Genomic DNA, 14,998 nt, shown 5'->3' on the forward strand with positions numbered 1-14,998 from the left:
AATTAAAATTTGAACTTAGCTAATTCGTTCAAATCTCTGAGCTAAAAAAAAATCCTTCTTCAAAGCAAAAATGTAAAAAATAAATAGCTTTACTAATCGCAGTGAAATTATTAAAACTTAACTTGAAAACATAAGTTTTCAAGTTAAAGTTTAAAACATACATTTTCAAACATAAGTTTAAAATGTATCATTATATTGAAATTAAAAAATGTATAGTTACAAATAATTTTTTATTCGTTTAAGAAAGTTTGTAAATTTTGAAACAGTCTAAAAGGAAAAAGTATATAACATCTAAAAGGAATATTACAACAGTCTATAAGAGAAAATATATATATAACAGTCTAAAAGGAATAATATAATAGTCTATAAGGAAAAAATATATAACAGAATAAAAGGAAAACTATAAACAGTCTAAAATTAAAAACAGAATTCAAAAATCAATATTTTGAAATTTTTGTCTTAAGCCGTAAATTGGTAAATCCTTTAAATGGAGTTTCTGTCGGAAGGTCTGAAGATAGAGATGCTAATAGTATCTGTAAAATTCTTCATGTAATTTTAATAGGTTATGCAAAATAGAAAAAATTCTAAATTTAGGTACATTTGAAAGAAAAGAAAAACCGAAATTTTTTGAAGAAAGGATTGCAAATTCGATTCTTCATCGCATAAAAGAGCCAGTTCCACAAATATTTTAAGTTAAGCAATAATTTATTATAGAAATTTCCATATATATATATATATATATAAAGGCCTGAAAGAAATTTCAGCTTCATCTTTTCCTGGATTGACATTTAAGTAATTAGTAATTGAGGATATTAGCCGTTCTTGATATATATTAATATAGTGAATATTAGTATTTTTAAGCACTTAAAACTTTTCAAAATGTAGAAATATTGAGACTGAAGTCATATGAGCCATAATGACACAAATCATTCTTCTAATTATTTTGCGGGAATAAACAAAATAATTTTATTATTTCTGTAAATTTTGATGAAATTGTTTTAGCATTGATTTTTACTTCAAAAGAAATTAAATTAAGCTTCATTATTTTACTATGAGCAAAAACAAAATCTGCTATTTTCGGATTAAAGAAAAGCTTAAACTTTTTTTAATTCTGATGACTATGTATTTACCCATTTCATTTTCGCCGATTGTAGATGGAATATTTCCTGTATCAGCATTGTCTTAAAAATTGGACTTCTGAGGTCCAAGTGTTAGCAATTGAAGAAGATAATGAGTTGTTTCATTTTCATTACAAAAATACCGCAGATCATTTGAACAGATTATAATTTTAATAACAATAAACAATTATCATTCGATACTTATCAGTAATTTTACAGTATTATTAATTACTTGTTAAATGATAATCTTAAACCGTCACATAAGAAAATGTCGTCGGCTTATTTTTAATTAATTGTAAAAACTCTTTACTATTAAATTAAAAGTTTTCAAACTACTGCTTGGGATCTTTGATGGAGTTCCCATAAAAGCTTTAAGCTCATGCAAATTTTGAAAATTCATGCTCCTGTCATATTTTTCAGAAACAGTAAGTAAAAATAATTAACAAAGTTAACCTTTGAATTATCTCAATGATTTATTTTAACAAACGCATTAATTCAATTTTCTTTCTGTATAATACAGGGAGTTCTAAAATTATGGGACAAACTATAAGATGGAGAAGGTATACAGACACAAGTCATTTTTACATTAGAACGTGCGGATACCAAACAAAAAGGGAGACCAGCACAGGGGATTCTTCGACAAACAGATACGTCATATGAAGTTTATAACCTAGGTGGGTCTAAAAGTATGTGAGAAACTGTGACGGGTACAGCTCAAAATTTTTCTTGTATAGGAATGTTTTTTTGGTAGAGTGGCGCATTTAGGCACAATAACAACAAAAATAAATAAGAATTATCCAGTATTATTTTAATTATCGCTTATTTTTCTGGCGTGAATATACATCCGAAAGAGAAAAAGTCTTTTCGAATAAAATGATAACATAAAACTCATTTTTGATCGAATGAGGAATCTTATTTTAAAACTAACAAAAATTTACTTCAAATTAAAAATTACTTATTTTCATAAACATTTTTGAAACGAAATTAGATGACGCAAAGAATCCGAGAGCAATTGTAATGAAGCTGCATATATCAGATAAGTTCTCAGTTGAAGTTTGGAAAATATTCCAAGGGTGATAACACATTCAGAAACATATTATTTAGCAATTTATTTGAAGGTAAGTCTGTGTGAGTTTCAGTGCTATCCAGAGCGATTTAATAGATTATGCGTTGCATTATAAATCTACGAAATGTAGAAATAATACGAAGTAGATAGGGTGACAAAATATCAATAAGCACCAGAAAAAGTCATGTAAGCTGGTGCATTTGCAGGAAGTGCTCGAAATATGGATTATTCTTTGAGTATTATTAAAAGGATATTCATGTGTTAAAACATCAGTGATCCTTTCCTGAATTTGAATGACGAGGCCATGGGAAATAAGCGATAATATAATAGGATAATTGAAAGAACCAAGCATTCTTAAATAAATAAAATCCTATGATCACTCAAAATGAAGAAGCAGAGATAAATTGTGAACTTACTCGGGTTGTGTAGATCCCTCGGAGGACTGATTTTCTCCCTACTGTCTAAAGCGAGAATGGCATTGACACCAAATTTCAAGTCGGACCTTTTTGTGACATCATCTGTGCCCGACGTTTTAAGGAAGGTAGGTGACAGAGGCACTGGTCTGGCCAATGTCCGATTCCTCAGGAGGTTGTCGACGTAGAAATCCTTGCTACCCCTGCCCGTTGGGCTGGCCGGAAGGAAAGGTGAGGTCTGCATCGTTCCTGCCACCATCGGCCAATGGATCAAGTCGGACACTTGTCCGCGGAAGGAACTCTCGGTATTTAAAGCGGCCGGTTCCGCGGTTACTTGCACAAGGCATAGATTGGGTGTTTCGTAAGTATGCGCGCCCGGTAATAGGAGCCGAAACCCAATGGAACGCATGCTTTCCTCCATCGGCTCTTTGAGTTAGACTCGCCTCTGATTGGTTGAGGGCGGACGAATCCGCTTGCTCTCCATCTTCCGAACGGGAAAAAGGGTGGAGGAGGATGCGCGGTCGAATGAATGAATAAATCATACGTGGGGCACTCGCAAATCCGGCTACTGAAAAAAAAAAAAAAGGAAAAAATTCTTGGAATTTATTCGGCAGAATATTTCCACGGGAATCGGTGAGAGAAAATAAATCTCCGCGCGGCGTCAAATCGAGAGGTTTCTTTTCCACACAATAAAGAGAATTTTGGTTTCGGATCGTTCATAGATAACTGAGGAGACGAAAGAATGAATGAAAAAGTAAGGAATTAAATTCACCGATATATTTTGTAAAATGATGTGACTAGAAAAGAATATCTCTAAATTTCATTAATGAGTGGGATGAATGTTGCGGGGCGTTTTCGTAAATAAACATCTCTCTTCAATTAGAATCCATCTTTATAAAAATATCTTGAAAATACAGATTAATTTTTCACGATTAATGTCTATGTATGCTTCTTTTTGAAAATCCTTCAGTTAGGTCGAAGCAGTTAAAAATCACTCAGTTTTATTAAGGAATTTTTTGACAAGAAATTATTATTAATTAGGATTAGAGAAATTATTATTAGTTTGGATTAAAGGAATTATTATTAATTAGGATTTTTCTGAAAAGACAGATCTCTTCATTTTGTAAAAAATTTTCGAATTTAAAAGAGTTGGCAAATTTTATTTGCTAGCACTTTTATTATTTGCCATTTTTGCCCCTTGTACAGCAAAATCAATTATTTTAATTACTTTTGTTTCCTTACTTTAAAAAAAAGGAATCAAACTGATTTTTGTATTGCATATGATTGCATATTTTAAAGAATGCCCATTCCCTGTAAAGCAACGAGCTTAAATAACTGCATTTAAATTATATGAATGCTACCCAAATTATTTGCTATATGATATTTTAACTAAACCATTGCATTTTATGTATATAATAAATCATTTTTAGCCATGCCATTTATAGTGAAAATTCTTTTGCTTAAATCAGTTTCTTGATTTTAGTAAGCTAAGAGAGCTACTTCATTATGCTGAATTAGAGATTTGCTCTCAACTATAAGAGTATTTCCCCTTTCGAAGTTATAAAAGTACCATGGCTAATTTGATGCTCTCTTTCTACCATTTGGTATTCATTGGTGGTGGGTACATTTTTGGGGATCAATGAATGAATCACTTTATTCTCTTTTACCAGCTCATTAACAGTAAGTATTGCTTGTCCTGGCAAATGCATGCACAAAGTACTCGAAATAAACAAAAGGGGGGGGGATCATAAAAAATTCCCCAAAATTAATCTATGCTTATGCCAAGATTTGTTTATTTTCAATTAATTATTCAAGCATATCTGTTGGTTTGCCTGTTTTATATTGTAATGTTCATTTTTATTAAACATAGATTTATAATTTTTTTCATTTTTTAAATCCTTATTACTAAATTATCATTAAAACTTTTAATTCGTATTTGAACTAGCATTAAAGGAAAAAATTTTTAAAATAGTTGTTTTTTCCTTTTCCTTGTGTATTCGATTGTAAGAAATATGCGTTCAAAACTTTGATAGACAAATGCCTTAAGAAACTTTTTGGTTCTCGATATGGTATTATTTAGCGAATACGCATTGAGCTTATAATCTCAAACATCTCCCAAAGTTGTCTAAATGTACTTTATTCGCTGAATTTTACTTCATTTTGAGCTTCATAGTGAGTGAATACTAATCTGAATTTTCCAGATGAGTTGTCTCTCTCTCTCTCTCTCTCTCTTTTTTATTTATTTATTTTTTTCATTTTTTTTTTTTTTTTTTTTTTGAATATGTGGTAGAGCATAATATTATAAAATAAGAGCTATATGAAAAAACAATAAAATTTCAAAATAATACTACATGAAAAGAAATAAAATGAAAAAGGTGATCATCAAAATAAAAAACTGATTTATCCGAAAATGTTTTTAGTATCTATGTTTTGGAACCGAAATATCTAAGCTATAAATGGCATTAAATATAAGCTGTATGTTGGAATTTCCGGAATTGAGAATCTTTTTTCTTTACAGTGGAATCAGTTCAAGCTCACTGGAGTAAGTCAAACGCGCAACTAAAATTCAGTTTTGGAATTAATTGCACATCTTGTAAATGAAAAGATTGTAGCAGCGTAGTCCAGTTTCACTTATCATATCAATCACATGCAATAATTGGACATTATAAGGGGTTATAATTGAAAATCCATTACTAAAGAAATTAACAGTCATATTTAAAGGAAAACTAAATCACATATTTATTTTACAAAAATTAAATATGTGATTCAGTTTACTTAAATAAATATTTGAACACGAGACAAAAAATTTCATGATGCATCTGATCATTACTTTGATTCAGACTAGTTATATTAATGTCCCATTTAGAAACAGCACAGAAGCTATTTTTGGGACAGGCTTAATAATTTTCAACCAGGTTCAGACGATGAGGACGGCCACTAGCCTACCACTTCTCCTCGCCAAATTGAGTTTCAGTATAACTGATCAGAAAATTTATAATCAAACGTCTAAAATTCTGAATGACTCTAAAGTTATCGGACAAAAGAAACTGGAAAGAACCCAATGCTTTTACCAGGTAGATTTCAAGACTTGAAAAGTTTAAATAAGAGGATTATCCAGGATCTTTCGCTAAGAAACCTGGAGAATGTTTGACTTTTATATTCAGCATGCAAGGCAGGTCTTTGATAGAATCAGGTGTCAAATCTGCAATACTGAAGTGCCGAAAGCGGGAATTTAATACTAAATCACCGCGATCCCTTGATAAAATACAGAAAGAATAATATTTCTTGAAGCTGTTGTAAATAACTTTGAAAATAATATTTAAATAAGAAATTACCATTTTCACTTAAATTATTTGTTTAAAGCGCATCAAAAATATAGAGTACACATTCAACTCTTTAATAACTTTTTTTATTTTAAGTAAAATTATAATCAATAATTTAACAGTAATATCATACTTCTGCCAGAGGTACTATATTTTGTTTAAGACCAATTTCTCCACACATGATTTCTCTAAACAATTGTCTTCGTATGTATTTTGTTCGATTTCCGTTATTTTAACTATATCTGTTTAGAATAATAGTAGTTGTATCAATAATAAACATGGACTGATTACTTTCCTTTTCATTGCTCTTTTTAGGATGATGGTGCACCCATCTATTTTTAATCGGACAAGTTATTAGCACCTCAAATATCAAAGAAGCCATAGATGTTGCGAGGAAAATTACCACCCGGGGCATGTTAGACTTTTCGCTCCTTATTGTCATCAATGACCTTGAAAACTTAAACGGCATCAGGGACATGTATTAATTTTTCGCCCCTTCATCACATTTTTCTTCAAAAGCTGACATTAGCGCACTAACATTTTTGTTTCCATGAAAGCCTGCTGATACTAGCATCCTTGCTTCTCGTTATAACGCTAATGGGAGAAATAATTAAGGGCTTGAGGTACTTTGATAGCATAGCATGATATCAATTGCATGATGTTAACATACATTTATTAATATGTAGAGCACACTAACTCTATGTTGACAGATTACTCTTTGAGAAAAACGGTTGCTAATTATTTTTCTAGCACAACAGGGTGTATATGTTAACTACTATCAATGTGCTTCACACAGCTAATCACTTATCCAGTATTCATTCTCTAGTCATTTGTTCAGTCAAGATTGTATGCGTGTATTGGGCCGAAACTAGAAAAGAACCGAACCCGCAATCCATCTCTATGCCGTTTGTGTGCAAGAGATTGCCAATTTTTTCACGGTTTCTTCAGATATATTGGATATTTGCTTAATTCTGTGGATGATGAATATAAAGATATATTTTATTGTTAAGAAATTCAAGAATTTCTGAAAAACATGTTTTATAAAGAAACTGTGCTGCAATTTTGAATTGGGACCATAGATGTAGAAGAGTTTAATAATATTTATTCCCATTTTGAAGCAACACATGTGCTATTTTAGGTCGAGTCACGTAATTTGATCAATTGAAGTCACGGTTTAGACCATGAATCTAAATGGTTTCTTTCTTTCTTTCTTTCTTTTTTTTTTTTTTTTTTTTCGTTTCTTTTTTTAAATGACAAATGAAACTAAGGTGATAGAAAATAGTGGAAATTCTTGTAAAATTCTGTTACTTACTTCATAAAAAAGGAATTAAACTAACTAAAAAAATAAACACGAATTTTTAAAGTTATATTAAACGAGGATAAGTGCAAATCAAAATCAAAATTCTGTAACTGTATTTGCCTATTTCTTTTTTATTAATATATAAAGAGAATATTATTTATAATGAGGATGAATTAATTTAGAAAATATTCCTATAATTTCGTTAATTTTTGAATTTATTCATGTAAATGCAAAATAATTCAGTTCTATTTTACAAAAAATCAATTGCTTATAAAATAAATATTTATTGAATCGGAAATGGATAAATTATATTCAGAAGTGAATTAATAACTAAAATTTCACCTCTGGAAAATTTTGGAATGTCATATTTAATAAGTTATCGTTCAGTTGATTATTATCACTGATTCTTAGAATATATGCTTTTCTGCCCCTTTTTTCCAATTTAAAACTTAAGGGAGAAGCAATAATATTTTGGGAAAATATTACTTTTTTGAGGAAAAATTACCTTTTTTTGACCTGTTAGATTAATATTCTATGATTTAAAATCTACTCAGAGTATGTTTGGTGTATTCTGGTTCAAACTATTTCTGAATTGAGAACAAATGTTGAGGTATCATAACCGGTACTTAACAAACATACATGCCACACCAGCGTCAGGATTTTGTGTGTGTGTGTGTGTGTTATACCCCCCTCTCCCACACACACAACTTTTTAATCTTTCCAGCAATATCGATTTCATATATTCGTAAAAAGATGTTTAGTTGGCTTTTATAGCGTTAATTAGAATTATACAGGCAGAGAAAACAACTTTGCAGTTCATTTTACTAATCTAAACATTGTAATCCTTTTATTTATCTATTTTGCCTCATACAGCATAAACCTATCCCCCAGAAATGATAATTGATTATTTTCGCTCGACTGTTACCTCACTGGAGCCAAAGGCATTCATTAAAAACATTTAAGTTCATCCAAGTGAGTCTATAAAAAATTAAAATTTAAATCCCAAACATAGTTGAAGATGAATAAATTAAATTATAGGAATTATTATAAATAAAATGATTGAAAACGAATTAGAATGATTAAATGGCACCGACAGTTAGAAACACGATTCTATGATGCATACGATTCAAATAACAACACACTAATACGACATGGTGTATCTATTATCCCACTTTCAATAAGGCATTTTCTGGTGTCATATGTTATCGAATTATACGTCCACCGTCAACCGATAAATGACGATTCCCGCTGCGACAGCTATCTCACCTGAGCCAAGAGGCGTCCATTAGGAACATTTAAGTGAGTCCATCAGCAATCGTCCATTCCAACTGACTCAGTGTTAACTGGCAGGGATTCTTTTGTAGGATGGGGCTGTATTTGTATTCTCGCCCCTCGCTGCACGGGTAGGGGCGGCGCCAGCTGGTGCTGACAGGGTCTCCCCTGATGAATAGGGGGAGTGCGGTCCCTGCCACGACCAAGCCGGCTGCTACCGCTTGTAATAACGGTGAATAATAACGCTTCGAGCTCGGCAGTAATCTATGCCGTCTTTAATGACGCTCACTGTTTCTGCCACAGAAGGGGTTACATTCGGTTGTAGTCAAGAAGACTGCAACCGCAGCCCTGGAGAACAACCCTCTTATTTCGGAATTAAAATCCAGATTGGTTTTTATTATTCCTACTCCGGTAACGGCTCGCGTTTTAGGGACATTTCTTTTCAGACACTTTGTGAGCACCGGCTTATTAGATCCAACGTTTTATAGCTTACTAACGGAATGAGTAAAATATTTATTTTTATTAGCATTTTCTTAAAGTTATAGCGTGGAAAAATGAGATGTGGCGTAAGTGCTGAGAAAAGAGATTTCGTGTGGATTAAAATAAGGAAGAATGTATCACCTAGCTTTTCTATTGTTTCTGCATAGAAAGAAATTTAAATTCATTATTTCTCAATTAATTTGTTTTAATTGTTTCCCACGCTATTTGAACATGGAAGTATATCTACAAAAGAATAAATGAAAACACATTAAAAAAAATGGTTTACTCTTTAACAAGAATATCCTTGATTGTTAAGGAGATATTATAATAATTTCGAGGAGTAATTTATTTCTCGACCACAATATTCAGCTTGAATTTGTCTGCTAACATCGTGTTTTGAAGTTATACTCAATAGACATTTGAAGTTTTAAACTAATTATACACGTTGAAATCACCAGTAAATTAAAAATAAATTCACGAATACTTGAATTTCAGCGAAAGAATACAGAAACAGGAAACAAGGATTTTTGGATCGAAAACCATTAATTTTTGTTATTAATCTACTAAGATCTCAATATAATTTTATATAATTTTTGGAATATAGTTTCTTTGATGTTAGAACAAGAAACAAGAATTTTTGGATAGAAAGCAGAAATTTTTGTTATTAATCTACTAAGATCTCAATATTATTTTTGGAATATTGTTTCTTTGTCGTTGGAACAGGAAACAAGGAGTTTTGGATCGAAAACCAGAAGCTTTTGGTATTAATCTACTAAAATATCAATATATTTTTTGGAGCATTGATTCTTTATTAAAATGAGGAACCAATATTCTATATATTATATCAAGGCGTAAGTAAGGAAGATGTTACCAAATAAAAGATATAATTATTATAACACGGAAAATCAAAAACTGAAAAATAATCTAGAAATAATTGGAAATTAAACCAGTAAGACAGTTTTCCTCTGGATTTATGCACACGCAGTATAGCATCTTTTATGTTAAGATCCAAAATATTATAAAAAGAATAAAGTGGCCATTTCGGTTTGATGATTAGGCCCAAAATTTGATAGGGATGTACAGTTCCGGTGATAACAAATTTTATTCAACAATTTTGTTGTACTTCTGAACCGTCGTGTCAGCATAAAAACGATCAGACAAAAAAGCAAATAGTCTGTCCTTTGACGAATTTTACTCAAAATCGGACACAGATCTAAAACTTTTGTTTAAATATGATACCTATCACCCATTTAGCTTGCTTAAATGTTAAATATCTTACACATATGTGTACGAATAAATATATCGACAGACTGATCACCCTTTGACGAATTTGTTTCAAATTTAATACAGAGTTACTATTCTAGAGATAAAACCATAAAAAAAATCGTCCGTCTATCTTATTGTGCTTTAATTTATCGTGTGCACATTTACATGGACAGACTTTCCTTTGACGAATTTCGTCCGAAATTTAACATGGAGCTATAGTTTTGAATTTAAAAAAAAATCATTCCATTTTTGAGTTAACTCGTTCAAAAATAGACAGGCAGAATTCTTAAAAGCTTTGCTTCAGATTCGTGTATTTAATTTAGTTATATTTATGTTCTGTTTCTGAAGCACATAAGGTCTATTTTGGGACCTCATAACTTTAAATCATGGTCTGATAATGTGGATGATGCATGCGCTTGTATCTCCTCTCCAACTTCTGTGCTGCATCAATGGGAGAGCATTTGAACCTGATGTCGTGTAATTGCAACAGACACGCTTACACTGAAGTTCTTCGGCAGAATCAGGTTTCGAACTTGGGCACCTCCGACCCCAAAATCTAGACCTTACCATGAGGATGAAGCTACCACGGTCATTTACATTTCTGGAAGTCTAAAACTTGGAGAATGTTCAAGATATTGAGGTTAATTCTTTTAAAGATTACAATAATTTTTCTTTGTATATGAGTTGGTAAGATTCATCGAATCGATGTAACGGCAAAAATATCCACCAAGTGAAATATAAATCCTTTGCATTTTGCTTTTGCAATGTCCTCTAAGAACGGCACCTTAAGCAGCTACATCATTCTTGTTCCCCCTCCTCATTACTTCATGCTACTAGGGCATCCACATGTCTGACAATTAAGGATAAGTTATCTCAGTAATTGGTAAAAAAGAATAATTTTTTAAATTTTAAAATTATACTGAAATAAAATGAATGTAAAGGAAAAAAAATCTTGTACTTCATTGCTACTTTAAAATCAAGGAATATTTACAAAAAATGAACTCGACAGAAATGTTGAATTTGTAAAGAATCATGGCAAAGGGAATAAATATACTAATAGTTTTAGAGACATATTTGCGTGCAAAATATTCGATTACAAATTTCTTAATGCTTTGGAAAACATACTCATTCTTCCTTTGTTGTTGTCCTAGCTATCTCTAGAATGTTAATATGCATGAGTTGTACATATTTCGGGGCAATCTTAAAATTTAAATGCACGAAGTGCTGTAGCTATAAGCATTTTCTGGGCTGAAAGCTATTCAATATAATAATTGAATAAAACTCTTATTAGGACAAGCCAAAACAGATTTGACATATTCCCTTGTTCAATTTTCATTTTATTAGAAACCCTATTAAGATGAAAATTAAGAAAAAGGATCTTGTAAAATGTATAGAAATTTTTCATTCTTTTTTAAATAATTATTTTCAATATAAAAGAAAACAGTGAAAATTAAAAGAAAATGAAAATTTGAATTCAAGTTAGATTTAAATAAAAAAAATGTAAAAAAGAAATTACACGGATTTAAATAATAATATTAATTCTAGACCAAACTTAAATAAACGTATTTTCGAAATGAATCTTACAGGTTTGGAATATTGATGTCAGAATTATTTTAGTTCTGCAAAATCCTCTTTTTGAATGAGCTTATCAACGCTAATTAAACAAATAATTCAACTCAAAATAAACTGAGAACTACTTTTTGATCTTAGAAAAAACCCTGAGAAGCGATTAATAATCTAAAACCTAACATATCCACCGCTGAATAAAAAATAGAAATTCAGTAAATACAAAAGAAAAACTGTAGCTATGAGAGAGGAGAAAAAAAGGAAATAAAATAGGCTCTTCTAAAGTACTCACCTTTCTTACGTCAAAAAACATTAAGTCTACCCGTAATAAGCCTCCTGAGATTAAAAATGTGATTTTAATGTAACAAACCAAACCAATTAATCAATCAATCCTTCCTTCTCCTTGTGTACTAATAGGCGCGTTGATTCAACCTATTTGCTCTTACCCGATTCTCCTGGCAGTCACAGTGGTTTGGTGATAATCTCGAATCCTGGATTGAAAGATCTCAAATTTGAATCTTAGAAATTGCGTCATGCAAGAGGGCCAGGTGAAAGTTAAATCGGCTGTTATAACTCTAACACCTTCATGTAGAAATGGCATGGAAGTTTGGGGAATGGGTTGCCAGTTCTTATGTCGTCCCTGACATCCGAACATGGTTTTTACAATTATTTTATTGTTTTGCCAAATTATAGTTGAATGTTTTCCTAATTTATTCCATAGAATTGGAGGACTATGGTGACCTGGTACTAATATTTCCGCTTTGGAATTGGAAGATGGTAGGTTTGATAGCAATTCCGCCAATAGTCCATTTGGTGCATGGTATATGGACCCTGGTGATCGTTAAACTGTACTCACGTTAGTGTGGAGTGGAATTTTGATGGGAAGCAGCCAGATCAAACTTTGTTCTTATTATTTGACTCTGGCTTAAAAACTTACTAAGCCTTCTCAAAATGGAATTTAGTGATACTTCAAACCCGAATGTCACTCAATACCACCTGTAGAAGTGCGTCATTTTGGAAATTCTGAAAAATCGGTAGATATATGCAGAAAAGAGAAAACAGTCGTCAAATTTACCCACTATGTCTAACATACAAAAAATTATTCACAAATTATAGAGTTTAATTCAATGATTTATAATCAAACATCATATTTACATTTAGATTGCGAAGTGTTAATTATTACCTCTTATAAAATCTGTGGAAGATTAAAAACGATTCATTCATACTTTAATTAGTTCAGCATCTTTCAGATTTCACGGCCAGAAAAGCAAGTACATGCTTGCTTACAAACAGCTGATATTCTTTCTAACTATCAAATAATTAAAAATAAGTCAAAAGATAGATTTATTACTGATGTTTTTTGTTTTTTAAAGTAATTTGACTATAATCTTATTGTCTCAGTGTTCACTAAAGGCGTTTGGTAACATTTACAAATTCTATTTACATTGTAAATTCTGTTAGACATGCGTATTCTCGAAAGTGATTTCGATGCACTTCTTTCAATACTCAACATAATTTTGCACTTTTATTTAAATTTAAAGTTTCAAAAGACTTTTACGTAAAAATAACTATTCATTTGTTTAAATAGATTGAAAAGGAATTCTGTCATATTACTTCAGCTATAAATTAAATTTACTCTGAGTTCTTGAATCCAATTTGAATAGAATATTCTAATTAGGAGATAATTAGATATTGCTTTTAATTTAGCATGTATGCATTGTAAAAATAATACAGACTTGAGAAAACGTAAAATGATTTGCAAACGATAAAACATAAATTGAAACTATCCCTCCCCCCCCCCCAAAAAAAAATCTTTCCAATGAATAAAAAAAAATTAATATTAAGGCAAAAATCCATAGAAGATGTAGATCAGGACTTCTTAAATTCGGATTACGAAATTTTTGAAGTTATGAAAAGTTTTGCAGTATTTGTCACTTTTAGATTTTTTGATATCTGAAAGCGAAAATTCTTCAAAAAATCATCATAATATTAGACATTTTAGAAAAATCTCCAAAATCTTGATCTTTTTCCTTTATTAATAATCAATGTGCCAATTCATACCAAATTTTCTGCATGAAATTGAGGATGTGAAATGTATTTCCTCTTTAAAACGAGTCACGAGTGGAAAAAGTTTAAGGTTTTAATTTAAGCGATACTTCTTTCATGTTTGTAAAAACGGCATTTTGTAATCGGTTTTTCACTCTTTTTCTAATGTGCATGTGCTGTCGTTATGAAATTCTACGCAAAATAGTATGTTTCAAATAATAGTAAAACATTCTATATTTCAAAACGTAATCATCAATTTATCCCTTTATTTTAAATAAATGATTCCATATGATAGACGCCATCTGGCGATAAATTGTTTACAAAACTTGTTTACAAAATCTCAAAAAATTACCAACCCTTTAACGACGAGTGAAACTATCCACGTCTATAATACTAAATGCAAAAAAAAAAAAATGATTTAAAAGTATGTAAAAGTATTAAAATGTTTAAAATTATCATTAGATATATGCCTTTGCCATACATAATAAATTAAAAAATCATCCATTGACAATCACTGGAAAGCGAGGCTGACTTAATTTCTTGCTGACGACAATCGGAATTAAAGAATTAAAAATGAATTATGAAATACTGTCGGTAAAATTGTTAAAAGTGGGCAAGTGAAAAAAATATGAAACACCGACTATTAATGTGCTGACGTTGTAGGATAATACAATCAATTTAGCAGTAAAAAATCACTCATATCAAAATCTGTACAGTAAGAACATTTTACCAAAACTGATTAAGGAAAAAAAAAAGAAAGTAATAGGAAGGAAACAAACAAAACTTCATCTTTGTAATCACCGGAAACTTTTAATTTTATTTTCCTACAAATTCTTTTTTGTGACTTTCTCCCTTTTAGCAGAATATTGGAGGTACATTAAAAAGATGAGAAAGCAAAAGCAATAACAAAAAAAAAAAAGTTGTTATAAACACATTGCTGTTAATATTCTTAAAAAATTATAAAAACATCTTTTTTTTTATCAAGCATTTGAAATTAAGAGCAAGTCATAAAGTCGAGAGGCGCTATAAACAATACGACAAGGATAAGGTCATAGTCAATAGCATCAGAAATAAAATTCTTAAACATTCATTAAAAATTAAAATATATTATGAAAAGGATAGACTTATTTAGAATAATTCCCTCAGCT

General features: G+C 30.7%; 1 protein-coding gene across 1 annotated transcript in view; it reads right to left on the reverse strand.

Annotated features, from left to right (window-relative positions):
* LOC129958623 (homeobox protein DBX1-like) overlaps window positions 1-2,983 on the reverse strand; it is a 59,860-nt gene extending 56,877 nt beyond the window's left edge. The window contains exon 1 of the mRNA XM_056071221.1: window positions 2,601-2,983. Within this exon, the coding sequence (XP_055927196.1) occupies window positions 2,601-2,856 (256 nt within the window). The 5' untranslated portion in view covers window positions 2,857-2,983. The remainder of the gene's footprint in view (window positions 1-2,600) is intronic.
* Between the last annotated feature and the right edge of the window lie 12,015 nt (window positions 2,984-14,998).

This window comes from Argiope bruennichi, chromosome X1, assembly GCF_947563725.1.
Source record: "Argiope bruennichi chromosome X1, qqArgBrue1.1, whole genome shotgun sequence".
NCBI classification, from domain to species: domain Eukaryota; kingdom Metazoa; phylum Arthropoda; class Arachnida; order Araneae; family Araneidae; genus Argiope; species Argiope bruennichi.